We start from the raw sequence: 26511 nt of genomic DNA, 5'->3' as shown, positions 1-26511 counted from the left end.
GTGCTTACAGTGATGTCCCGTGGTTTCTGTGTCCCTTGACAGGCTGGCCATGGGGAGAGGAGTCTGCTATGACAGCTGGGCAGTGCTTCCCAGCTGCTTCCCCCCAGGCAACCTCTGATCCTTTTGTAGTCATCTAAGCTGACTCAGTTCACTAAAGCAGCAGCAAAGCCAGGTGAGTGCTTTTCTGCCTGTTCAGTGAGCTGAATCAGCTCCCTGAAGCACCAAATGACCTTTATACCAAAATTACAAAGAGCGAATTCAGTTCCCTGGTTTCCACCAGCTCATCCTCCGTACCCAGTGCTGAGCTGCTTCAGTGCCAAGATCAGAAATCACCTCCCGTAGTAAAATTGATGCAGTGCAGGCGTCCCTGGACCTTCTCCTCCTCAGCTCGTTCCTCCCACCCCTGTGGCTCCCCACGGAGTGTGGGGCTCCTGCAGAAGGAGCTTTCCTGCCTGCTGGAGCGGAGCCGTTCCCTGGTCCGGCAGCCGCGGGCAGTGCATTCAGGACAGCTTTGCTGCAGTGCTTGGGCCATGCGCAGCCTCCAGCCCGGAGCGTCGGGGCTCGCCTGTCAACCGGCTGTACCCAGACAGTCGGCGTGGCCTGAGTTCACAGCACGAGCTGCTGTTGTGTTGCCAGCCTGACTGGACACAGACTTACTAGAGTGATGGTGGATAGGCACAGAAATAACCCAGAGTGTAAATGAAAAGCCGTTTACTTCTTTTGGAGCATTTGAATTGACTTTGCATTCCTGCAGCGGCGCAGGAGCTGGCCCTAGCAAGGCAGTGTTTGGGAGACCCCCCTCCTGCAGCAGGAGCTATGCCCCGCCGGTGGGATGCTTTGAATGCGTGGCTGTCGTCTGCCTACTGCAATATCTTGTGTGTGTACATGGCACCGTGCTCCCGGTACTCGCCCTTTGCCATCCACGTGTGCTGGAAGCATGTGAGCTATGCTGCCATCAAGCCCCCGGCCCAGGCTGCTGTGCCGCTCTCTGCGCTCGCCAGGAGCTGGACGTGTCAGCCCGTGCCATGGAACAAGGCGTTCAACTCTAAGCACATCCTCTTGGGAAAGCCAGAAACATTGAGGAGCTCCCTGACAGCGTAGTGTTACCCACCATGTCCCTCCTGGTGTGGTCATACCTTCTGCAGCCTCTGCAGGGCCAAGTGGGGAAGCCCTGGGGAGCTTTGGTGGAGTAGCTTTGGTTGGAAGAGCGGCTCCGGGCAGAACCATCCCTTGTCCAGGGTTATCCAGTACCCATCGGGGCCTGAAATCTGGCTGAATGATGGTAACCTTGGTCGTGGAGGTCCATGGAGACATAGCAGCACTGCTTCTTCAGCTGGATCACTGTGGTCTTCCTCAAGGCCCTCAGCCCTGCGGGGTGGCTGGGCTCTGGGTCAGCAGGCTGTGCAGGTAGCCTGCCACTCCAGGGCAGTAGGTGCCCTACCGCTGGGTCTGGCCCAGGCAGGAGGAGGTGACATGGGACACTCCTGCCCCAGCCTCCACAGCCAGACCAGTGACTCCGCCATAGGCGCAGAGGGAGAGGAACCCGGTGTTAGCCATGTGCAGGGCCTGAAGCTCTCGAAAAGCATTTCCACCACCTTTTCCCTGCTGGTGGAAGGGCAGGATGGGGAGTTGGCCATGAGCACTGGCTGTTCCTCTGAGAGAGCTTTCCGGGCACAGAAGAGGTGGCTCCACAGGTTTTCCATGCCACCCCAGTCCCCGATGATGCTGTGCTTGAGTGGGTAGGTCCTGGGTGCTACGGCAAAGCCTGCTGCGCTTTCAGCGGTGGTGGAATGCCGCTGGGTCTCCCATGTCATGGTTGCACTGAAGGGATGCAGCAACATGGTCCTTAGCACAAACTTAGGCAGCTTCTGGCCTGCAAAGCCTGCCCGGGTCAAGCTCTGCCGTTGTCCATAACGAGTGCAGGCTTTGGCATGACTGGCACTCCTGAGGGACGCCAGGGAGGGAGGAAGAGCCTCACCCTGCAGTGGAACAAGAGGAGTCTTGCAGGGGAAGACCAGCCACAGGTACCTGCTTTGCAAGGGAGACTGGCTCAGCCCCAGCAGAGGAGAACTCTGCCTGCTCTCGAAGTGTCTGTCTGGGTACGTGCCTCAGCCTTTCTTCCTGTCTCCTTGCTCCCTGCCTCCTGAGCGTCCCTCCTTGGGTACCTTGTCTTCATCCCTGGGGGCCTGGAGATTTTCCCCAGGCCCTTGGGATGTCTAACAGTGCAAGGACAAAACTCCAGGTGGTTTTATGGAAGCAAGTGAAGACTGGACGGGAAAGTAAAGGGATTGGACCAGGCTGCAGGGAATGGTGCTGCCAGCAGAACCCATAGCATGTGGAAAGGAGCCATGCTCCAGGCTGCAGCCGTTCATTGCACCCAGATTTTTGGCCAAGAGGATTTGTGATCTCAGCTGGCAAAGGAAGGAAGGAGTTTGGGGTGCCTGTGTCTGTGTCCAGGCACTTCCCTGGCTCTCTATGCTTCTCAGACATGTCCTGGAGGATGGCATGCATCCTGACCTGCTGCTTAGGTGCCCTCCGGGCCATCTTGCCTTCTTGCCAGAATGCACAGTGACCCCCCCATTCTCCCCAGCGCTTCTTGTGTGCCCCCCTGGACCTGCCTTTACACGCCCCCAGCACCAACGCCTGTGGTGCACACTTTGCACATCAGACCGGGCAGGAGTGTGGCGAGGAGAGGGCACACAGCCCCGTGTTCTCACCCGACACCCCTCCAGCACAGAGCACACTCCAGAGCAGTGTGTGAGCTGCTGGGTGCAGCAAGGGATGCTCTTCCTGCCCCAGAGCCCTCCCCGGAGCTGGGGGCTATTTCTGCAAGTGGCCTTTACTTTGCAGCTTGGAAGTGTCCACCTGCAGTCCTCCAGGGCTCCCAGGGACTGTGGGTGCTGCGGACAGGATGGGGAGGTCTCATGCTGTGTGTTCTGGGTTGTGACCTCGCAGGCATGCATCCAGAGGATGCTTTTGTCCTACAGTGCTGTCATTTCTTACAATAATCGAAAATTTGATCAGGATCCCCCTTGTTGGGTTTATTTAAGGGCCAACCCCTTCCAGATGTGGCTCCGCTCCCCCTGCGCAGAGCCGAAAGCATCTGACAGATCCTCTCCCCTTCCCTGCAGAGGTACGAGACCTCCTCAAAGATGGAGCAGTTCTTGACCCGTTTCCTGCTGCGGGAAACCATGCACCAGCTGCAGTCCCTGCAGGCCTCGCTCGAGTGTGCCGTGGACACCGTGGAGGAGCAGGCGGGACGGGAGAGGTAAGGAGGTGGGACATGCTGGTCCTCCCCCTCTCCCCACCACCCGTGGGGGTTGCAGCATGGGGCAGGACTGGCGGATCTCCCTGGGAGGGACACCTGGGAGCAGGATCTGCCCTTTCGAAGCCTGCTGTGAAGCTGACCCATATAGTCAGTGACTTCAACCCTGCCTTTTGTATTTTATTCTTTCAGAAAGGACATAAAGAAATCTGAGACCTCAGTTGGCCTGCGGTCAGGGAGACGATGTGGGCGCAGAGGACAGAAGAACGTCTGTCTGTCTCCGACAGACCCCTACTCCGGGATGCTAACAACAGGTATCTGCAGCCTGGCCATCCCTTGGGTTGGTGTCTCTGCCCCACTGGAGCCTGGAGTGGGTGTGGGAGTAGCAGCGCGGGACAGCGGGGCCTGGACCATCACACCCAGGCGCCAGCTGGAGCTGCTGTGGGATGTTGTATCTCTTGAGCAGTGGGAAAAGTTTCTGGAGAAAAACCAACCAGTATTTTGGTTTAAATCAGTTTAGAAGCTTTTGTGGTTTTCAGGGTCTTGAGCAAGCTTTTGCAATGACAAAAGCAAGCTTTTTCGGTGACACCTCTCTGCCCTTCCCTGTACAGGTGTTTGTGTCGAAGACAACAGCCAGTGGATGGCACAGATCAACAGGCTGCAGCAGCTCATCGAGAAGCTAGAGTGCAAGGTGCGTGGCAGAGGGGAGGTGGGCTGGGGGCTGCCCCGCACCTCGACGCCGGCCAGGGCAGTGTTGGGACCTCTCCCCGTGCCAGTGGCACTGGCATTCGGTCCTGGCACCCATTCACCACACCCCGACTTGCAAAGCTGCTGTCTCCAAAGCCCCCCTCTCCCCTCAGCTCTGCTGACCCTCCCCGGGCTTCTCCATGGTCCATGCTGACCTGACCCCGAGCCCCACAGATGTGCAGCTCACATCCCTGTTCTCCCCCAGGTTCCCTAAGGAGTGTCCCCGCTCAGCTGGGACCCATCCGTCCTGCTCAGCTGGGCTGCACTGTGGGTTACTGCCACGTTTTACCTTGTTGTAAAGTTCTCCCAGTAACGGTGATTTTTGCTGTGGTGTTAAATGCAGAGCCCACGCCTGGAGCCGCTAAAGGAGGAAGCGATGTGTGAAGGAAGAGATGCAGTAAGTCCCTGTCCTTCTGTTTGTTGTTTGCAGGTAACCCCGTAGCATGCCCTGATCCCCTCTCGCACACACATGTGTGTGCTCACACAGCCCCTGTGCCCCGAGACTGGAGTCACCTGGGTGAGCTGCTGCCTTTGTTCTGGTGGGGGGGTCTGTGCCCGGCGACGTAGCAGGGTGGGAGTCAGAGCTGTGAGCGTGGGACCATCCACAGGACAAATGCAGCTCCATCATGTCCCCGAAAGTCCCGGGCAGCACCCCCGGCCAGCCCAGAGGAAGGCAACGCTCCACTTGCGAGTGCCCAGATCCCCCAGGTTTGCTCCGAGCGCTACAGAGCCCCTTGGAGGGGTCTCGAGGCCCCTTTCTGTGGGGGGAAGGACACAGGGAAATGCAGCAGCCCCAGAGCAGGACCCTGCCACCGGGGCATGGAGCATCTCCTGTTGGTGCTGTCCTCCTTGTAATGGCAACCTGCCCAGGTAGGAAGAAGCTGCTGAATGTTGGCGTTGTCCCCAGCACTGTGGTGCCAGCCCCTTCTTGCAGCTTCCCCTGCAGTGCTGCTCGGCACTGCCTTGTCCTGCAGCAGGGTGGGAGCAGGGAGGGCAGGAGGGAACAGATCAGTCCCTGACGCGGCTGCTCCGCTGTCCCTTCGCAGCACATCCTGGTGGCCAAGAGGCAGATCTCAGTGGCGACGAGCAGCATTGAGGAGTTCCGCCAGGCGTTCAGGTCCTACACGGAGGTCACCGCCGGGCAGAGCAGCTGCCTGCAGTAAGTGTGGCAGGTGGTGGGGCTGTTTGTGGAGTGGCTTGCCCAGAAATAGGGGCTTTTAACATGGCACACTTGGGGGATGAAAGGGCTTTTTGTGGAATTTTTTATGTGCTGGTCAGTGCAAGGGTGGGCTTGGCGCGCAGAGGTTTGACGTTGCAGAGAGGACAGGACAGTGTCACAGCTGCAGCGGTGTCTCTGCCTGCGGTGCTGTACCATCTCCTGCTGCAGGTACTCCCAGCGAGAGCCCCTTGTCAGCCTCTGGCAAGGAGGGGATGGTTTTTATGCCAGCAGGAACAGCTGTGGCATGTGCGAATGCACACGTTCCTCCCGCACTGAAGAACTTGAAAATCATAGAATCATAGAATGGTTTGGGCTGGAAGGGACCTCAAAGATCGTCTAGTTCCAACCCCCCTGCCATGGGCAGGGACACCTTCCACTAGCCCAGGTTGCTCAAGGCTCCATCCAACCTGGCTCTGAACACTTCCAGAGATGGAGCATCCACAACCTCCTTGGACAACCTGTTCCAGTGCCTCACCACCCTCACAGTAAAAAACTTCTTCCTTATATTTAGTCTAAACCTCCCCTCCCTCAGCTTCCACCCATTACCCCTTGTCCTATCAATACAGTCCCTTGTAAAAAGTCCCTCCCCAGCCTTCTTGTAGGCACCCTTCAGGTACTGCAAGGCCACTATGAGGTCTCTCCGGAGCCTTCTCTTTTCCAGGCTGAACAAGCCCAACTCTCTCAGCCTGTCCTCATAGGAGAGGTGTTCCAGCCCTCTGATCATCTTGGTAGCCCTCCTCTGGACTTGTTCTAACAGTTCTATATCCTTCTTGTGTTGGGGGCTCCAAAGCTGGACACAGTATTCCAGGTGGGGTCTCACAAGGGCAGAGTAATAAAAAAAAAATAATGGGGAGAAGTCAATGGGAGAGTGCAGGTCAGAGCAGTGCTTTATGTAAAGTGTGTGTAGCGCTGGTGGGAAGCAGGCGTGAACACCTGAAGCCAACCCTGGCGTGAGACCAAGGCTCTGCCCCCCAGCACTGCTCTGGAGCTCCGAGCAGAGCGGAGGATGGAGCCCAGGTCTGCCTCCAGTGACACGCCACTGCCAGCGTGTCCCTGGAGATTGCACAGCTGCTCTTTGAGAGGCGCTTTCCTTCTCCCACGGGAGATGTCAGGCAGCTTTCAGTGGGAAATGTTCGTGCTGTTCCCATTTAAAGTGTCATTTTTCAGCTCTTCAGTTCCAACAGCACAAAATTGCGTTTTCAGTCCAAACAAAAGGAAGATACTTATTTTGACACGTGTGGCAGAGAGAATGGTAATTTTTTTCTTCGGAATTGATGGGCTTTTCTGTCATGAGAGCTATTAGTGCAGACAACTGGGTAGTGTTGCACGGGCAGGCTCTCCATGTGAGTGGAGAGCTGCAGTGAAGCCTGGGGAGACTCCGCTGTCCTGGTTCACACCAGGGAATTGCACCACGCAGGAGGATGCAGCCTCCGAGCTGCCGGGTGACTTGCTTTGCTCTCCCGTCCCAGAGCTTGGTCCTTTCCTGCAGCCCTTGGCAGCAGCTGGAGGAACCGTTCATCCTTAGCCAGAGTGCAGATGGTTCCCCAGGCCCTGCACGCTGAGCCTTGCTCTCTCGCCTCCCTGCTGCTTCCCCCTCCATCTTCCCATGGACTGGAGAAAGCCCCAGCCTGTTCCTGCGGCAGGAGGGAGCGTGGGAAGCATCGTCTGGCGAGACAGCATCACTTTGGGGAGCAGCGAGCTGTGGTTTTGTGCTGGGATCTCGGCTCCTTGCACTCGTGCCTCAGTTTCTCTGTGTGAGGTGTGAGGGATGATGCACACCTGCTCCGCAGGGCTGGAGGGATGAGCTCCTTTGTCAGGCTGTGTGCTGCAGTGCTAGGGACGCGCTAAGAAATGCTTAATAAAACACTTAACACGCTGGTTTCTGGGCAGCAGCAGCAGGGACCAGTTTAATAGCTGTACAGCTCCTCTGCTGCCTGCCTGCGGGAACTGCGAAGCACAAGGATTTGGGTTCGGGATCTCCTGGAGCCGCGGGGCAGCCACAAACTGTGGATGCCTCCAAACCGCTCTCTGAAAGCCCCGTGGTGAGGCTCACGTGCAGACTGTGCCCCTCGCTCCGGGGCCCAGCGGGACTGACGTGGCTGCACCGTGTCAGCTCGCCCGGCCCCGTCTCAGCGTCGCTCCTGTCCCCGCAGCGTGTCTGCCTGCAAGCTGACGGACGAGGCCTGCTTCATCCTTTACGAGTTCTGGCAGGACGTGACTTCATGGAGAAGGTTGGAGGCTTTTTTTGTGCGGGGTGGGTCCGGATGCTCTGCGGGGGGGGGATGGGGGCGCTGAGTGGTGTTTCCTCTCGGGGCTCCACCAGGACCCCACTGCTCCCTCTCCTTGCGCTGCCTGTCCTGCTGCTGACTGCTCAGCCCAGCGCGTCCCCGCGGCCCTTTGCAGCGGAAAGGGGTGAACGCCCTGATAAAGGGTTTAGGGAGCAGGGCAGGAGGGGGTGCCCTGCGCCGGGTGGTGCGGAAGCAGCCCCATCCCCGTGCCTGGGCAGGGATCCCGGCGCACAGCCGCTCTCCTGCACCGCCTGGCGTGCGCAGGCCCTGCGCCCTCCCCACCCCACACGCTGTTTTACAGCCACTTGCAGTCCAGCTGCAGCAAGACTTTCCAGCGGTCCATCATCAGCTTGCTGGAGTCCCCGGAGCTGCTGACCACCATGCTCTTCCCAGGTGAGAGGGCCCTGGGGGGCTGTGGGACCCCAGCAGCCCCGTGCTCCTGCTCCGGGTGTTGTGCAGAGGGCAGGACAGGCGCCTCCATCCCTCCAGAGCAGAAGATTGGCTTGGGGGTGACCTAAATTGTGTTTTTCAAGCCCAAGTGAGACCTGTTTCCCTGGGCAGGTTTAGGGGGGTGTGCTGGCTGCTCTCCCACCAGGACGGCCGAGCAGCTGGGGACACTTCCTGGGTAGGAGATGAGCTCAGCCCTGTCTGGAATACACCTGATGCCTCATTTTTTTTTTCCCATCTGAGCCCTGAACCTGCTCTGCAAAGCCCTGGCCCTGCTGGGTCAGTCCCAGGGGCTGCGTCCACTTTACAGTGGTGCTGAGGCCGGGGAGAGACCAGCTCGGGGAAAACGCACATTCCCCATGGTACCAATAGAAATCTGACAGGCGTGAGGAACTGGGAGAGCTTGGTCACAGATAATACCAAATTAAGCCCCAGTTTGCTGTCACTTTTGGGTCTTGAGTAAAATAACATGGAACATGGGTTAATTTGGACTAAATCCCACGCTGGCAGTGCTCCTCCTGACCTGCTGCTCCCACTGACCGCGTTCCTGGTGCTCAAGTCTCTGCCACCTCCAATCCCCCTGCCCTGTTTAACGCTGACTGCACGTCCCTGAGCCCTTACACTCTCCCTCCCCAGCTTCCTGGTGGATCATGAACAGCAACTGACCCTGGGCAGCCGCCTCCAGGACGCCGTCGGCATGCGGAAGGATGCGGAGCCCTCGGCACAGCCGGCGCCTTCCCTCGCATTCGTCACCCCCTGCCCCTCTCCCCTCCTGCGGTCTGGCGGGGGCTGCCCGCCCGTTGTCCCTGGCAGTGTTTTACCCTTTTGCTCTTTCCATGTTAATTTATTTATTCCCCCCAACCCAGACAGTCTCCGTGCTGCCCGGGGGGAGCGGGGCACTCCCAGCAGCGCTCATGGGAGCTAAGTTTGGGGGTGGCAGCCTAGCCCCTGGGGGAGCACGGGTCTGCTTGCTGCGTCCCAGCAGCCCTCAGCCTCTCTCACACCCCGGCTCCTCTTCCTCCTGGCTCTGAGGACAGGCCAAGAGGCTCCACAGGGTGCTGGGATGGTCTAGGGGACATTGCCCTGGCCAGCTGTGGCCTGGCCCACCAGAGCCACCCTGGGCCACCAGTGGCTCTGCCCAGGGAGCTGGGCTGCCTCGTACAAATTGTGAATAGTGTTTTATAGAAAAAAAAATGTCATTGTGTTTCTGGCAGGGTGTGCCAGAGCCAGCCCTGGCCACGCCAGCAGCCTGTGCAGCCATTGTCACGGCTTTGAGCCTGGACTCGTGCCCCCCCAGCTGTGCCTGTGGCTGTGCCCGTCCCCCCAGTCACCCACCGCACACCCCCTGGGGAGGGCGAGCATGGCCAATAGCTCTGTTGCTTCATCCTGCGGCTCAGTTAACATAAACCAGCGTTAGCACCCGTTTCAGTGCTGTCAGAAAGAGGTTGTAGCCGAATTAATTAATGGTGGGGGTCAGTGGCGGGGCATGAGCTGAGCGGGGAGGCCCCCTTGGCTGCCCCGTGGGTCCCACACTCGGGGTTGGTTTGTTGGTGCTGCAGAAGCGGCTCCTCCGCTGACCTGGCGCTGTCACAGGCGGCGGGGAGCTGCTGGGGCACACGGGGCTGGGCAGGGCAGCGAATGGCCACAAATACCACTGTCCTTGCACCCTGCCGGTCCCCAGCACCCGGCCTGGCTCACCATGGGCACCCACACCACCAGCCCTCACTTGCTTGGGTACCTGCCCCGCCCAGGCTCTTCTCCCACTCCCCATGGGTGCTGCTCCCCAGCAGCACCCCCAGAAACATTAATTTGTTTTTTCCCCAATCCCCGGGTGCAGTAATGCAGTTAATCTGTGGCCGAGGGAGCGGGGTGTACAGCCCCACCCCGGGGACACTGCAGACAAGCTGTGCTGGGCACGGCCAGCACCGTGTCACCCCACATCCCACTACCATGGAGCCCCAGCGGGGGGGTCTGGGTTTGGTGGGGGGCTGGCTTTGCCCTGGCAGGAGCTTCCCAGGGGCTCCCTGGGTTGGGGTGCAGGGAGGGCGGCCTGGCTGATGCAGGGAGTGACCTGCAGAGATGGCATCAGGGAAATGTCTTGTTCGGGGCAGGGGGGAACCATCAGACCCCAGCCCCGGGCAGGTGCAGGCACCCAAACAGCAAACGTCCCCCTCCCCGGGACAGGGTGAGCACAGAGCCTGACCCCGTCCCCACGTGGGACCCCTCCTCCCAGTGCCCAATTATGTACCCAGTTATTGGTAACTGCTGATTTCCCTGGCCCAAGCCACAGTTTGCTGTGATCACGGGGCAGTGGTGGTGGCTCCAGCCTTCCGGGGGCCCCACACCCGAGGGGAGTGGGACGTGCTGGGGCCGGAGCTGCGCCGGGGCACTGCCAGGGGGTGGTTGGAGCCGGCACCCACACAGGGCTGAGCTGCAGCCTCCCCAGACTAGTGGGGGGTTTGGCCCCACTTTGGGGTTTCTTAACCACTGGATTAGCGTTTGCAGTGGCCTGGAGCCTGAAATCCTCAGATGAGGCAAAGGTGTGTGCAGTGGGCAGCCTCAGGTGGCGACAGCACCTCCAGGCTGTGCCGTGCTCAAAAAAAGCTAAGAAAAGAACATATTTAAACATGAACCCGAAGAAATCTGGAATTACTGAGGAAGGGGCTGGACACCAGCTCTGCCCGTACTTGCTCCCGGGCTTTGCTCAGGGCTCCCCCATGACCTGGAGCAGCATCTCCACCCCTGGGGAGGCCGTTTTTGTCCCCTGGCCAAGGCCGGGGCCTGGCAGCGCAGCTGCAGGGAGCCCAAGGGCGGCCCGAGCCCCCCAGCAAACCTCTGCTCCTTCTGCCAGAGGAGGGGGAGCTGTGTGATGAATATAGTCTTTTTATTGACTACTTTTGAGTAGAACAAACTAAATACATCTGTAACAGTTTGGGTTCCTTTATACAGTACATTAAATAAGTTATGCACAGGAATGAAGTAACAAATTTCTATTACAGAATTAAATGTCAAAAAAAATAGAAACCTCAACCCAATGTCTTCCCATGTCCGAATTTCACATTTATCATTCCATGTTAAAAAAAAAAAAAAAAAAGCAATTGTTCTAATCATGACTGTTAGTATTTCATTCATTTACACTGGGGTTAATTTTAATACACGGCCATCAAAGTTGCATGAGAATTATGGAAGACAATCTATTTACAAGCAATTCCTCCCAGCCCTGCCCTGCTCTTTCCACACCCGACCCGCAGCGCGGGGTCGGGGGGCAGGTGAGGATGGGGACCTGGCAACCAGACGTTATTTACCTGAGGCTGCTCCGAACGTGCCGGTGGCCCCTTGGGGCAGGAAAACCCTTCAGCCCCCCGGCAGAGGCCTGGGGGTGCAGGGGCAGCCCCCACCCTGCTGCTCCTCCCTGCTGCAGCCTGGGGCCCTGGAAAGCTCCTTGAGCTGGGCGGCAGCGCGGGGTCACCCCTGGGGGAACCCCTCGGAGTGGGGTGACACTTTCCCTGGGCTGCTGCACCCCAGTGCCACCCCCCCCGGGGGCTGCCGCACGCCAGGGGCACAGCACCGCAGTGCTCAGCGCCCGGCAGCCGCGTCCCTGCACAGCGCCAAGGCACCCGGGGGACACAGGCCCAACGGCCAGAGCTGGCGGGACCACCGGGCGACTTTGTGGCTTTTTTGCATAATAAAACCTTGCAGACAGGGGGATCGCCCACTCCAGCCCTGACAGCAGCTTCCGGAAGGGCTTTCCCTAAGGGGCAGAGCTGGTTCAGCGGGTCGCTGTTTATCCCCAGCAGCCAGCTACACCCCTGCAGGCTCAGTGACGATTCATTACAGCTCCATTATTCGCCTCCAACTGAAAAAGTGATCAAAAATAATTTGGGAATTACTCGCCTCATTGGGCTCCAGCCCGGCAATCGCACAAAACCAGTCATGGAAACACGGCTTTGCTGAATAGATGGTTTCCTAGAGCCCATTTGCGTGCAGCGTGGGAAAGCGGAGGCTCCTCAGAGGTGCCCATCCCTGCCCCGGGCCGTGCCTCTGATGAAGCCCCCCAGGATGAGCCCTGCTGCGCCCCGAAACAGCCCTTCTGCGGGGCGGGGGCGACTACAGGGTCTGCGCTGCCCCGGATCGCTCCTTCCACGCACAGCAGGGACGCTGGGAGCGATGGATCTCCCGGCTGGCCGGGGCAGCCCCGCAGCACCTCCCGCTCTGCGCCCGCCGCGTTCCCGGGACGGGCTCCGAGGGCGGGACACGGCAGCTGCACATCCCGGGGCAGCCCCGGCGAGGGGAGCGCAGAGGGTGTTGTTGGAGCAGCGCCCCAGGAGCCCCCCAGGGCTGGGGGTAAGAAGTGATGCAGGACACCACGTCCTGCTTTTATTCTAATAGTTTGGCCAACGTGCGTGGAGAGAACAGACTGTAAATAACCCACCGCAATCGTGTGAGGATCTCTGTGGTTAAAAACAACGGCAGTAACTCTCAAACCAACAACTTCCATGCAGTGAAAAAAACCACTTTCTGCATAGCAAAGTAACGGTACCCAGGTGGGAAGGGCAATAACCGCCTGCAACCAATCCAGGTTTGCTCTGCGCTGTCCCCCAAAGGTCCCACTCCGGGTAACACACAACTGTCTGTCCCGTCACAGAATGGGATTAAAACCAGGCCTTCCAGAAGTGACCAGCCGTAACACCCTGGTGCTGACATTTGAATGCTCTCCCCCTTTCTGCAATCATCGGCCGCCAGGAAGGCAGAAGAGGAGAAGAGGGCTCGGCTTTTGCCATTGCAGTGGAGGACGAGATGCTCCTGCTGGGAAACGGGCTCTGGTCTGTTCACAGCAACAACCGCCAGCACGGCCCTCTGGGACACTGCTCAGGGAAGGAAAAAACCCACAGATGCATATTATGGAAAAAAGGTGGCTGAAGGAGGCCGCGGCTCAGACACCTCAGGAAAAGAGCTTGAGCACATCTGACCCGTGAGGACGGGGCTCAGCATCTCCCGCATGCGCTGGCAGCGCTCTCCACCGAATCCAGGTCCCCCTGAGTGACTGCCCGGCCTCCTCCCGGTACCCCGCTGCAGAGAGACGGGCACGGAGGTGCCGCAGGCAAGACCGGCCCCAGTTCTTCACAAGCCACAAAAGGAAAAAGGCAGAATGAGATGGCAAAGCCCGAGTGTCGGTGCTCTGAGGAGGCGGCGCGATGTGTCCAATGTGTCAAGTGATACAAGTTGCTGTGGGGTTTTTTTTTTTCAGCTTTAAAAAAACCCAGGGAAACTGGTCAAATGGAGCGAACCAAAACTTCCCCTTTAGAGTCCGTTCGTATCTATTGCTGTCACGGATGCTGGGGTGGAGGACCGGGAGGTGGTCGCCGAGGTCTTCTCGAGGGCTGGGCTGGGCACGCCGTCCAGGCTCTTGGCGGCAGCTGCTGCCGATCGGCCCGTGGGCAGAGCCAGCGGCTTGCTCTGGCCGTGCAGGCCTTGGCCGCAGATTCGGTGGTGCCTCTCCCAGTCCTTGTGCTGGCAGAAGGAGCCGCAGTACCGGGCGATGTTGCAGCCGCTGCACGTCTCACTGGCTTTGCGACCGCAGTTCCAGCAACTCTGCAAGACCAAAGACGCCACACTTTAAAATGGGTTTAGTTTCCAAGAGCTGCAGGATGGTGCTGACTCAACAGCCCTGGAGGGGACTGTTCATCCCCCTCTGGCCTAGTTTTAGTAATATTAAAATAAGCAATCCATTAATTCCCGCCATTTCACAGCCCTTTGCCAAGGGTACTAACCCCTACTCTTCTGCTCTGCCCAAAACCGCCTGCCAGACTGCACCGGTCACATCCTCTCCCCTAGATCCGCCCAAACGCACAGAAGAAACAGCAGGCAAGGACTAAAAAACACGCTGCAGATGCTGCTATTCGGTCTTTTTATTTCCTGTTTTAAAGCAGCTCTATTTTGGTATCGCTCCCGGCCAAGTGCTCTCTGCAGGGATTACAGCGTGCTGCACAGGCACCATTTGCTTTGCACCCTGCCTAGCTGCACAAGAGGTCGGAGCAGGCTAATTTGGAAAAGAAAAAGCTCATTTGAAAGCCTCCCAGCCAGGTGGAAGCACTGCCAGAGCCCGAGCTTCAATCTGGAAGCGGAGCAAAGCCCCTCTGGCCGCTGGGAGAGGCGTCAGCTGGTGGGCTTACGGCGTGCCACCGCTTCCTTACGAGCGAGCGCGGGGGCAAGGGGCCAGCCCCGGGAGCTGCGGCTGCAGCTGCTCCGAGGAGGGGAGCCGGTGGATTAGCTTTCCTGCAGCTGGACTCGTGCGTTAGCAACCACATACTGGGGAGGGCAAGTTCAGCTGCAGAAAAGCAGCCTCTGCCCAGGCCCGTCTGGCTCTAACCCTGCCCGACGGGGCAACTCGCACCAGCCACAAGCAAAAAAGCTGTCGAAGCCGGAGAGCGGGGTGGTGGGAGATGCTGGCCTGTATGGGGCAGCCCTGTTGTGAGGGAGGGCTGTGAGATTCCCCGCTCCCAGGGTCTGCACCGGAGCCACCAGCTCCTCGTGATGATTTACAGGCTGGCAGCAGAGTGCCGAGGTGAGCGGGTCGGGAGCGAGGCGCTCCAGAGTCAGCATGTCCCCGAGGCTCCTCGGTCTTCCCGGAGAAGCAGGACTCGCGACCAAATAAAACCCCCACTGAAGCCTGCAGTAACTCTTGGAAAACTGGGTCACTGCTTTACAGCTGTTTGCACTTCAAGCAGTGTTTTTAAACTGTATTTCAGAGGTTACACGGCATGCCAGAATACATGACAGCTCTTCAGCGTGGCCTGTGGAGAGGAGCTCTGGGGCTTGCATGGGAGCTGCTGGCGGGGGGACGCTTGGCTGCTCCCGAGGTCCCGCGCTGCTCCCCGGGACAGCTGGAGGAGGAGGACACTCCTCTCGTATTCCCCTACAGAGAAATCATTGCTTGTCTCACTTCTTCCATGGCTTCCTGAGCAGTTCCACCCACTCCCATCATATGTTTACCGACTGGTGCATTCAACTTTCAGTGATTTAATCGGGAAATATCAGAGTTCAGACATACTTCTCTGTAATAACACCTAATGTTTACATGGTTCCTTCCCAAGCCCTGGTCAGCAGGGTGAACTGAAACCCTGCAGGAGGAGGGAGATGGACTTGCTGCCCACACAGCCCATGTTCCCACCAGATTTTTGCTCGGCAGAAAGAGAGGCAAAGCCTCTGCTCTTGCATTTGTGCGGAGAAAATAAAACAAGAAGCAAACCACACGTGGCTGGGCTGCGGTGACGCAGGAATTAACCATGCAATTCTTGCCCAGTCCAGCTGAAATCTCCAAAGCTTAATGAAGTGAGCTTCCTGTTAAGGAACAGTGAAGGTAATTAATGATTGAAGAGCAGAAAGAAATACTCTTGAGACACCCATTCAGCAGGTGTCACTGGCTATGACCAACTAAGAGTCTTCCCTTGTTTTCCAATGTGCAAATGTTTCATTAGGTGTTATGAGGCTTAGTAATTTAGGCTGATTCCCCTCGAGCAAAAGTGAGGGTTTTTTTTAGGGTATCAATGCATCATTTTAGTTATTGACTGGAGAGAGACTTTTAAAAGGGAAAAGGGACAGGGGACCTGCAGGCTCCAAGTCACTGTCGGATAAGACCTGGAGACCTTGTGAGTCTTGGGAAGTCCCTTCCCAGGATGTCCCCTGGCACCTTACCTCTGTAGACTCCTCCTGCTCATTTATCACCAAGAAAGCATCCTCGGTGGCCTGGCGCTTGGCGTCCGCGATGGTCTGCTCCATCCGAGCCCTCTCGGAGGCAATCATCTCAAACGCCTTCTGCTCGGCCTCCGCCACCGCTTTCTGCACCTCCGACATGGCCTGGCGCTTCACCTCATTCACGGCTTCTTCTGGAAGAAAAACGCAGCTTCATCCACCCGCCCGAGGAGCGGGACGAGCCTCAGAGAGATGAGAGATGTTGGGACGTGGCAGCGTGTTGGCTGCAGCTGGGACGCCCACGGGCAGCGGGGATGAAGGGACACGGTCAGCACCAGCATCACGACTGCTCCTGGGAGCGGAGGGGCCAGGCTTAGCCCCACAGGATCCCCACTGGCAGCGTCAGAAGGAGCAAAGCCCTTTGGAAAACCCAGGCGGGGGGCATTGCAGCCAGATGTGCACATCCTGAGGCTTTCCTGCAGCTGGGCTTCTCCAGTTCCTGCAGAGCAAATCTAGAGCATCTGTGTTTACCTCAACCGATCTGGCAGAATCCCTCGCCGAGGTTCCTAGCAAACACTTACCAGCTTTTTTCCATATCTCTTCGGTGACGTAGCCTGTTCCCGACCTGCTGCTGAACTCCCGCAATGAATCTGTTGGATAAGGGACACAGAGTAAGGTTGGCAAAGCCTCGTCTCCCCCCACTGCTGCTTGAGCACCCAGCAAGTGCTCGGCGGTACCTCGGTACCTCGTGGGGCAGGGTAGAATTAACCAGCTAAAACTCAAAGCAGAGGATTCCTACAGTTAAAGCCATGCATCAAACGCTCAGATGATAGACTACAACGTTTAATTAGCGCCTTGCATAATTTATAACACTATATAACCCATTTCCATCTCCTGGTACTCTATAACAACAGGCAATGCTTATAAATATGTGCCATCAAACATCTGCACTGCCCAGCGACTTTGTGCATCGATCTATACGTCCAGAAGTTTACATTAAGGGCAGCACTTTCATTCCCAGGGGCAATTCAAAAGCTTGAACTGACAAATTGTCCTGCCACAGCTCTTAGGGCAAGAGGTGTGTATGCAGCACCCGTGAGCCTGGGAAGAGCCTACGTGGCAGATGGGGACGGTCACACGAGGACCTAACACAGGCTGCAGTCACACAGGGAACCTTCTCAGAAGCCTCGTCCTGTGTTCTATCTGCATCCCCTTTTTTAAGGCTGCAGAGTTACTTTCTGAAGGGTCAAAACAAAAACTGATTCGTGTCAAAGGCTGGTGGGAGAACCAAAGCACTCCAGGAGGGCGGTGAGGTTAAGCCTGGGGTACACCTGAGGATGCTTCTTGATGTTTAACTGCACCTTCCTGTAACAGCAACAGAGCTTGAAAATTAGCCCTAGGTCCTACGAGGGGAGAAAGCATCAATAACGCTCCCAATTTACAAAAAAAAAATTAAATTATATCACCTTTAACAACATGGAGCTGTGTGTTAGTCACAATATACTTAAATGTAGAAGGGCTAAAACCAGGCTGTGCTGCTCAGGCCATCACGCGTGCGCAGCCACCCCACGGGCTGGCTGCATGCTGCTCTGCAGTTACAGCTGGAGCCACGGGTGCTTGGTTTCCGAGAAACTCCGATTAATATCTTCTATTTTAGTTCCTTTTGCTTGTGTACTTGTTATTGTTTTCCCAGGAAATACTTGTTCTCGCTCTCTGGAAACTATCAAAACTTGTTCGATTGCAGCTAAATCTGGGCTGGGCTCTAATTCAGATGGTTCTTTTTGACATGCAGGAGGATTCATTCTTTATTTTGTATACAAATAAGTTGAATGTATATAAAATTGGGAGTTTTAGTTTGACATTTATTAGTATTGCTAGAAAACATCCATCCTCATTACTGAATGATCAGCTGCTTTTTTCAGCATTTGATTTGCAGCAAATTTATTTGGATGGAAATTAGAGTTCTATTCAAATGCATAAAATCAGCATTTCAGACTTGTTTTTTGTAAAGGGTCAAAACCTCCACATGCTGGAGGGGAAAAATAGTCAGCTTTAATAAAGTTAAGTTGACTCATGATACAAAAATAGAATTAATAACTCAGGTAGTAGCTCTTACACTTACAGCAGTCTTTGGTATTTTTAGAATTAGTAGACCTTGACATTTAAAATCCTTTAGGCAAGACAAACTGGAAAGGGAAGAGGGGTGGAACCAACCACCTCTCCTGCCTTTTCATCCACGGTTTCACAGCTTGGAATGATCTTGGCTCGGGTTGCTCAGCCAGTACAGCTCAGTGACAAGGGAGATGCTCTCCTGGCACCAGCAGAAGGTGCTGCTGCTGCTGCCCAAAGGTGCCTTCAGACCTCAGCAAATGCTGCTTCCCGGAGCTCACCCAGCTCCTGTCCAATGTCTCTCTTCAAAGCTTTGAGAACAGCTTAAGTATTTAATTTATATTATCATTTGAATATATTATCATCGCTTTATGCCTAATATAGCTTTGTCGTAATTAGACACCCACTTAAAAAGGTCGTGGCACAGCACGCCCACCCCTCGCTTACCGCTGCCGATGGAGTCGGAGCTGCTGGGGCTGTGCTGCCTGGAGACGAGCTCGCTGCCCGCCTTCCGCGGCTCGGCCGTCTCACTGCACCGCCTCTTCCAGTAGTTGAGCTCTTCCCGATCGGCCTCCTGGCAGCGCCGCAGCACGGCCATGGAGCGCCGGGTCTTCTCCACCATCTCCATGATGCAGTTCAGGGCCTGCAGGGAGGAAGGGGTTTTCAGTCTCACTCACGAGGTCACCTCCCAAATTGCTCGTCAGAGGGACCATCCCAGGAAGATGAAACACGAGGTCATTTCCCAGAAACAGGCTCTGAGCACGGTATTTTGGATGATGCAGGTGGGTAAGGTCTGGGGGCCGTACCCGCATGCGCAGCAGCGATGCTGAGCAGGGATGCAGCAGCCGGTGGGAAGGAGCTGGTCAGACCCACCCTGTGAGGCCTTGGCCACCACGGGAGGTGGCTGAACTCCTTCAGGCCACGCTCCTGAAGGTGGAGGGGAAAAACCCACCACTTACCTATGGGAATAAGGTGCCCGTGCAAGGGTTGGCTGTGGTCCTGGTGCCAACTCTCCATAGTCACATCCCAACTTGCAAATATTCAGCTATGGGGCCTCTACTCTGCCCCACACCCCCCAAAAAAATCCACGAGATCTCTCTGCCTTTACGATCAAAGCTGAATTACAATCGCACCTCTCTAGGGGAAACACTCCAATGAAGTGCTTGGATGAGCAGCCTTGCTCAGAGGGAAAAAGCTGACTGCAGAAAGTCTGCCAGAAATACCAAGTCTTGCTGTCTGTGTGCCTAGTGAGGCCCACAAAAGGCTGGCACCTCAGGAAAAAAAGTCTTTAAAAAAATAACGACGGGTTTACTTATTTTGCAAGCTCCATCTCTGATTGCACATAGCACATCTGCACGCTTGTCGGCCCAACGCTGGCCAGGGCTGAGGCAGGAAGACCCGTGTGGGACAAGGCTGGGTTTGGCTGCTCAGCCAGCCAGGGCAGCACATGGCTGTGCTCGGCAGGAGAAGCTCCCCAGTTCCAGACACTTTGCCCACAGTGATCTGGGCTCCCACTAACCGTGGGCAGAGAAAACCTGCCAGGAAAGCGCTACTGCTCTTATCTGCCCTCCCCGACATCCACCTTCTTGCGGTGGCTTGTTCCTCTACAAGCCACTAGGAAAGGCTGGATACGGTATCAACAACAAGAAAATCACAAACTGGAGCAGGTGGAACACTGGGTTGCTGCATCCCACAGAGCTTCCCACACCTCCTGCCGTTCCTTACGTGATCGAGATGCTTCCACTCGTCAGCCCACTCTCTCTCCGTTAAGCGGTGGTCCACCAGCTCGTCCTGGTATCCCCCGTTCAAACCTGCAACAAACCACAGCCAGGAGCACGATTCGATGGACTGAGCTTCCAGTGCTGGCGAGGGAAGGTGGCCCCGAAGCGATAACAAGGAGCTGTATTTCCAGCTACACAGAGCTGGGATTTTAAAACACAGCTGAAGGAGGTGGGTCTACAGGGGCAATTCCACCGCAGTGCTTTTATCCCTGTCGGTGCCTCATCTCAAAAGTGCCACAACCCACTCACGGGTCTGGATCTGACCTGCCTGGGGAGCCAGCTCCCTCGTTAAAATCCCACAGGAGCTCAGAGCTTGTGATTCAGGCTGCTCTGCTGGAAACACAGCATGCGCCTCCCACACCCCCCCGGGGAGAAACGGGGCGGGGGGTCAGGCTCTGCTCTCCAGCTTTAGTGATCTTGGAAAAGTTACTTCCTATTTCCCCTGCCCTCCACTCTTGCCTGCCAGGTTGGCTACACTCAACTCACACACCAGCTCCTTCCTCCTCACCCTCATCATCTCCAGCCTTTACACGTACACAGGGAAATACAAACTCTCAATCTTCCCATTTTTAACGTCCCACGATCAGTTGTTTTCTCCAAATTCCGTGCAAAAACTCAGCTGAGGACATGCCCAGCATTACACAGCTTTGGGTGCGAGTGGCCAAGCAGGGACTGATGCCAAAGCTCAACTGCTGGACCTCACAGCTCCTATGACTAAAAGCCCTCCTGGCTTTCTTACCAAGACTGCCGTGCCTGTCCCGAATCTCTCTGTGCTCCAACATCTTGCTGGGGTCCCTGTAGAGGTGGGAGGTCGCGATATCTTCCAAGGTGTAGTGCTGAAGGGGCGGCGGGGTGGGGTGGAACTGCCCCCCGGGGTTCATCAGGGGGATTGTCAGAGCAGGGCTGTGCCGGGGCGCGGGGCTGATGGTGCACACCCTCTTGGCCGGAGGCTCTGTCGGCAGCGGCTCCCTCTCAAAGCTGTTGTCTTCCCTTCTGCAACCACATGGGCAGAGAGAGGTGTTTGTTAGCACCGCATAAATGCACTCAGGAAGGGAAAGATGCAGATTGCGAATCAGCAGAGTTTGGGCAGCGATGATTTTACCAGGGGGTAAAGGCAGGGAGCTAAAACAAACATGCTCAAACTCGTGAACAAATCCACAAAATGACCCTGTCAAAGAGAAAGTTCAAGATGTCCAAGTGTTGTGATTCATCTTTCTGAGCATGACCAAATTAAAATTTCACAGTTTTTATAAATTTGAAGCATGCTCCACATAATTACGTAACAACTTTTAACTTGGAATAAGAAGTGGTGAAAATGAACTGCATGCTTCTCAGCCCTGACAGTGCCCCCGCTCGCCGCCCGGGGAGGCGGAGAACCGCTCAGCTCTCCAGCTCAGGCTTTTCAGTGCTACCCAATAAGTCCCCCTGGGACAGAGCCTGCCTGAAAGAGGATCCCAACCTGAATTCACAGTGCACGAGGAGCAATCATCGGTGTCTTATTAACAGCCACAAGAGTCTCTGGGAGTGACAAGATCCTACGGTTTAGCCCTGGGCGCTGCTTGAAGCTTCGACAGCAAAGTCACAACTTCGAGAACGTGGCAGAGCGATGGAAGCTGTTTTTACCTGTCTGGACTGTGCCTCTTCCCATTCCCGTTCACCTCGATCAGCAGCTCGGAGGAGTCGGCGGGGGACGTGGTGTTTGTGTTCAGCAGGATGTGCTCGTGCTGTGCCAGGTACTGGGAGGGCGTCTGCTTGGCAGCCCGGGCGCAGTGCAGCAGCTCTCTCTGCAGCAGTGGCAGGTTGGCCTGGAAAAGAAGCATCGGTCTGGTTTATGCAGGCTGCAGGCAGGCCTTTCCAGCCGTTCTCAGAAGGTTTGCTCTGCACACCTAATCCCTCAGAGCAGTAACACCTAGAGCCTGTGGCCCCCGCTCAGGATCCTCCAGCTCCTGGCATCTGCACGGTCAGATCTACCTGTATTTTCTCAAGGATGACCTGACATCAGTGCCCCCAAAAACCAAGTGTCATGGGAGGCAGTCTGTGCTTCCAGCATCTAACCACCCCAGACATGCTCCGTATGCCAACACTTCAAGTATTCTAGATCTGAACATTTACAAGTAAGATTATAAGATCAGAAGCTGCTGAACGGAGCTTGGTTTGTCTCCTTTATCCCTAACATACAAGCAGACATATGTGGCACTCGTTATAATGTTAGCTTTCCGCAAGCCAGTCCCACATGGCCACTGCTACGGTCTGTGCAGTCTGTCTTGGACTTTAACAGAATTGCCGTGGTGCTGGAAACAAGAGCTTTCCCAGCAAGGACACGCTGCCAAGCGGCACAGAGCGGCACACAGAGCACCAGCAAGCCCCACCAGCTCCCTGTCACCTTCAGAAAAGGGATCACAAACGGCCGGAGGGGGAAGTTCGTTGCCTCTTGCAGCTTGCAGTGAAATTCCTCGATTGTCACCGTTGAGTTCTGAGAAAAGAAATTAAGAAATGAAATGACAATTTGTTCTTATTTTTAGACACATGGAAAACGGCTCCAAATGAACAGAACTGGAAGGGAGACTGCATCTGCCACTACAGGACTGACAATGTTTGCATCAGATCCTGCCTAACGCAGCCAAAAAGACTCAGGCCAATGGAGTAGACATGCTGCACTAGGCGAGGGGTGAACGCTGCGTGCAGCCGGGCGCTACCCAGCCCAGCATCCTCCCAGCTCTGGGGCTGGGAGGCAGGGACGGGCTCCAGGCAGGCAGCAGGACCCAGCTGGCATCTCCTGCACCCCGGCCAGGGGCAGGCTGTGGGGAGCCAGACAGCAATTCCAGCTGCTCGAGGCTGCACGCCTTCCTCTCCTCCTTCCTCCCTTTCAGCTCATCTCACCTAATCCATTCACAAGGTCAGCACCAGCCCGCTGCTCACCCCACTCGCATGGTCCCCCGCGGCCTGACCCTGAATCCCTGTGGCTGTGCAGGCTGGGTGCTCCCTGGGACAGCAGGATTTGATAACCTGCATGTACAAAGTTCACCCCTGCGGCAATTACCACGATCAGTGGTGAGAACAACAGGCTGAGGAACCTGGACAGCTTATCGTTTCCCTTCCAAAGGGTAAGCTGAGGTACTCCCCTATGCCCATGGAAATGCATACGCCTGTCTTCAGCAGCAGCAGCATTTTGCATCCAGTGCTCAAGCACTGTGAAAACCCCCGAGGCCATGGACAGACCCACATTTGCTCTGCCCGTGCCAACCTTGGAAGCAGAACTACTGCAGGCTGCCTGCGGTCTAGCTAACTTCACTGCGTGCTGAACCTCAAAAGAAACCTGCCAAAAACCAGAGATCAGCTTAGAAGCAGCGCTGGGAGCTGCACCGGACCCCAGCCAGGCAGGCGGCGTGGTGCTGTGCTCCAGGGTCTTGGTCCAGGGTATGGGCTTGCACAGCATTCCTACCAGTTAGTTTCTATACCTGCAAATATTAGTCACAATCCCCCAGCAAGACCTGTTCATTTGTTTTTTGAAGGGTGTTCTCAGCTGTCTGTAGCTACAAAAGGGCACGATGCACTGTTTATGCACCCACACGCAGCCACCAACCCCAGCTCTCACAAATCCAAGGGTAGGACTGCAGAAGAAGGGCAGAAGATGCCTACAGGTTATTTACCAAGCCTCTTCCTGTAGCTGCACCTTCAGACTGTCACAAGCAAAAGAATCAGTGCCTTTGGTAATGCAGGCAAATATGCAATCAGCAAATCAGCAGCACACCAGAAGCCCAGACCTCCTATTCTGCAACAGCAGCCTTCCCCTCCTCTGCAGACCTTGGCAACAGCCAGCCTTGCTGTGCTAGTGGGCTTGTTTAAGACATGCAGGAGCAGCCCATCGAGGAAAAAACCCAATAAATACATCACTGCCTAAGATAAATGACATCTTTGAAGTGTCTGGATATTCTCTGCACACTCAAGAGCGGAGAAGCACTACCAGCTTTTCAGAGCAAGTCCCTGCTAGTGCCAGGACCCAGTGCCCGAGCGACACCCCGGCTTTTCCGTGACTTCTGGCTGCCTTGCCGAGCAAAGCAGGTTTGAGCACCCTGAAGTCAGGGCAGCGCTAATGAAACAGTGCCTGGAAATGGCATTTCTTTGTATGGAGGCAGATCAGAGGTAAAGTGATCCACGGTCAGGGTCAGGCATGAGAAGGAAAACACTTTCCTTAGTACAAAACTACAGGCTCCTCTGAATTGTGTGAAAAGTTTCATTCATGAGGGGAAATGAAGGAGCCCAGCATAGCCCATGGCTTCCAGCAAGCCCATGGCACCAGACGTGTGGCCTTTATAGAAAAGCTTAGACCAAATCCTTCCAAGTTTTCCTAAGTTCAGCTGCACCCAAGCTCATGCCAAAGCCACTGGACAGCTTTTTGAAACCCACCAAAGACAGGAAAAAAAGAAGTCAGCAAGTCTACTAGAAAGCATAAACATTACAGAGTCTTGCTCAGTCAACAGCTCTGCTCGTAAAGACACAAACAGATAATATTGTGTAACAGGGGCACGCGCTGGCTGCCAGGATCCCATCGCCAAAGGGCTCTGGCAAAAGCAAGGCGGCCCGGGCCAGCGCATGGGGCTTACCACTAGCGCCAGGACGAGGGTCCGGACCTTCTCCCCGATCTCTGGTGAAATGTCGTTGCCGAACTGCTGCAGGGTAGTGAGGAAGCGCTTCAGCTTGCTGAGCTGCCGGGCACCACATGTGGCTGGAAGCTGCTGGTTTGTCAGTGAGGAGGAGGAGGAGGAGGAAGGACCGTTGCTAAATCTCTGGGGTGGGGACGGTGCCCCGTTCAGCGTCGGGGGGGAATGGTTTATTCCGTTGGGCACTGCAAATGGGAGACAGAAGCGTTACTGAGCATCAGATGGGCACGTCCCTGTGGTCTGGTGTTTACGAGGATCCATCTTCCACCCAAGAACCTGCTGCTGCTGGTTAATCACCGCTAGCAAACTGGGCAAGAATCAGAAAAAGGGCCATGGCCAGAGCAGAGCCTGCATGCCATGCTGGAGGGCACCCAGGTGGTCACGGGCAATGTGTGTGCCTTCTCCCCCACCTCCCCTGAGCTCGTGGGGACGCTCTGCAGCTGCCAGCACATTAGAACCACGCGCCCAGCGAAGGCATCCGCAGGAGTTTTCCTTATGGGACTGCTCAGGTGTGATTTATACCACTGCCAGTGACTTCCACAGCGTTTCTCTCCTCCACCAGCTCCATTTGCACGGCCATCAAACACCGCAGAATTAGGGCTCAGCAGAGCAGGCACACCTCCATCCACGAGGACATGGGGTCAGGCTGCATAAAGTCGATGCTGTGGCAGACGGAGTCGTGCCATATGCTCAGCCCGAGGAATTAAACGTGCTTTAGCTCAAAGTTTACAAGCCCTCGGCAAGAATCAGAGAGCAGTGTTTTCTGGTCTGCGTCAGGCTGAAAATTACACCAGATGATCCAAGGATCCTTCCCAGCCCCATCGTTTACGTCACCAGTGTTCACTACAGCCGGGGTCCTACTACCAGACACCGCAGCTCACGTGCCTCCACGTCGCCCTGAGGATGGCCGACACCATCCCGCCCCGCGGCACCTCCCCGGGGATTTACAGGCAGTTTTGCAAACACGGTTGTTTTTTCCAACCTGGTCCCATCTGCAACTTTGCCTCCTGTAAGCAGCAAGCATGTCGAAACAGACTGAAGGGCTGGAAGTTTGGGAACTCGGCAAGGGATTAGAATAAATTGTTGACATCCCCGCGCCACCATTGTGCAATCTAGAGCCCCGTCTGAAGAGCAGCTGTGCGCTTGGGGCCTCAAGTCAGTATAAACTCAGAATTTTAGAGGTGAAAAGTACATCATTGTAAATATAGTTTTAGCTGATCCACTGGGCTATCCTTAAAAGCCCAGCCCTGAATTCTTTATGGATGCAAGCACTGAAGAGAAAGCCACAAGCTATAAAAACCCACTTCAAACGACAGCGTTCAGAGCAGAAGCACTGAAGCCACTCGGCACAGCTGCCCCTTACATTCAGGGCAGGGGAAGGTGTGTGCCACGATGGAGCAGCAGCTTGCAAAAAAAAGATGCCAAAATTTCCGCTGCAGTTTCGCGAGGATCATACCAAATGATCACGACCCCAGTGAGGGTTTTTTGGAGAAGGTGGCAGGAGGTACTTGAACGGTTAAACCGCTCTGGAGCGCACTGGGGTCAGAGGCTGGAAAGGCTCCACACACCTGGACCTGCCGTGGTGAGCGCGGGAGGGAACCCAAGAAGATTAACCAGAGTCAGTTAAGATGCAAGGGAAAGATAAGGGTAGAGAGACCATCAAAGGTGGTTCCTGCTAACCAGGGGGTGACGGGCTCTTCTGCGGCATAACAAAGACAGAGAGATGGTGAAGTGAAGGCAAAGGCCAGGATTGAGAGGATGAAGGTGCAAAGAGAAAGTGAGCTTATGCCTCTTGCTATGGAGCAATGCAACCTGAAAAACTCCTGTCCATGCCAGCTTCCCCAAAGCAGCAAAGGACCAGAGATGTCCTGCAGATGACACGTACTTGCAGGGTTAGCTACCATGGAGTACCAGCAAACGCAGAGATACGTGAAAGGCAAGGCTTCTGGCAATTACTCATGAAGAACATTTATTTCATGATTAAAGTGTTTATAAATAGGAGGGAAAGCCACCCAGAGAAGCTCCTCTCAGAGGACTGCACAACTCTGCACTCTCGGGCAGCCACAACCGAGGTGCTTTACCCCTTCTCTTTTTTGCTTCCTCTTATTGTTTCAAACGAAAGACTAGGGAGAGCAACAAGCTCTATTTATACCCCGGGAGAAGTAGGGGCTGTGCAACCCAGCTGGGGGGCTGCAGGGGACCCTCGGGGGAGGCTGCCAAGGATGGGAGTGGCAGATGTTGATGGACTCAGGTGATGCCACGGAAGCGGAGCGAGCTGGGTTGGCTCGGGGCTGCTGTTAGA

General features: G+C 55.9%; 3 protein-coding genes across 5 annotated transcripts in view; 1 reads left to right on the top strand and 2 right to left on the bottom strand.

The window, feature by feature from the left end:
- NECAB3 (N-terminal EF-hand calcium binding protein 3) overlaps window positions 1–11073 on the top strand; it is a 30401-nt gene extending 19328 nt beyond the window's left edge. For both annotated transcript variants that reach the window (XM_074887962.1, XM_074887961.1), the window contains 8 exons: window positions 3132–3268; window positions 3458–3579; window positions 3877–3956; window positions 4356–4409; window positions 5059–5171; window positions 7385–7462; window positions 7821–7912; window positions 8603–11073. In XM_074887962.1, coding sequence (XP_074744063.1) covers window positions 3132–3268; window positions 3458–3579; window positions 3877–3956; window positions 4356–4409; window positions 5059–5171; window positions 7385–7462; window positions 7821–7912; window positions 8603–8631 — 705 coding nt within the window. In that variant the 3' untranslated portion in view covers window positions 8632–11073. The remainder of the gene's footprint in view (window positions 1–3131; window positions 3269–3457; window positions 3580–3876; window positions 3957–4355; window positions 4410–5058; window positions 5172–7384; window positions 7463–7820; window positions 7913–8602) is intronic.
- On the bottom strand, window positions 861–1933 carry ACTL10 (actin like 10). Its single transcript, XM_074888071.1, is given in 7 exon segments — window positions 861–1072; window positions 1075–1133; window positions 1135–1261; window positions 1264–1380; window positions 1383–1568; window positions 1571–1900; window positions 1903–1933. Coding segments are annotated over 7 exon segments (1062 nt in total).
- CBFA2T2 (CBFA2/RUNX1 partner transcriptional co-repressor 2) overlaps window positions 10832–26511 on the bottom strand; it is a 64269-nt gene continuing 48589 nt past the window's right edge. For both annotated transcript variants that reach the window (XM_074887959.1, XM_074887960.1), the window contains exons 3-11: window positions 24153–24394; window positions 21932–22021; window positions 21172–21353; window positions 20288–20541; window positions 19493–19578; window positions 18215–18410; window positions 16240–16308; window positions 15662–15852; window positions 10832–13558 (exon numbers count right to left, since the gene is read on the bottom strand). In XM_074887959.1, the coding sequence (XP_074744060.1) occupies window positions 13268–13558; window positions 15662–15852; window positions 16240–16308; window positions 18215–18410; window positions 19493–19578; window positions 20288–20541; window positions 21172–21353; window positions 21932–22021; window positions 24153–24394 (1601 nt within the window). In that variant the 3' untranslated portion in view covers window positions 10832–13267. The remainder of the gene's footprint in view (window positions 13559–15661; window positions 15853–16239; window positions 16309–18214; window positions 18411–19492; window positions 19579–20287; window positions 20542–21171; window positions 21354–21931; window positions 22022–24152; window positions 24395–26511) is intronic.

Source organism: Strix uralensis, chromosome 18 (genome assembly GCF_047716275.1).
Source record: "Strix uralensis isolate ZFMK-TIS-50842 chromosome 18, bStrUra1, whole genome shotgun sequence".
NCBI classification, from domain to species: Eukaryota; Metazoa; Chordata; class Aves; order Strigiformes; family Strigidae; genus Strix; species Strix uralensis.
Note: the sequence above shows the minus strand (reverse complement) of the source record. Positions and strands in the feature narration are given on the sequence as shown.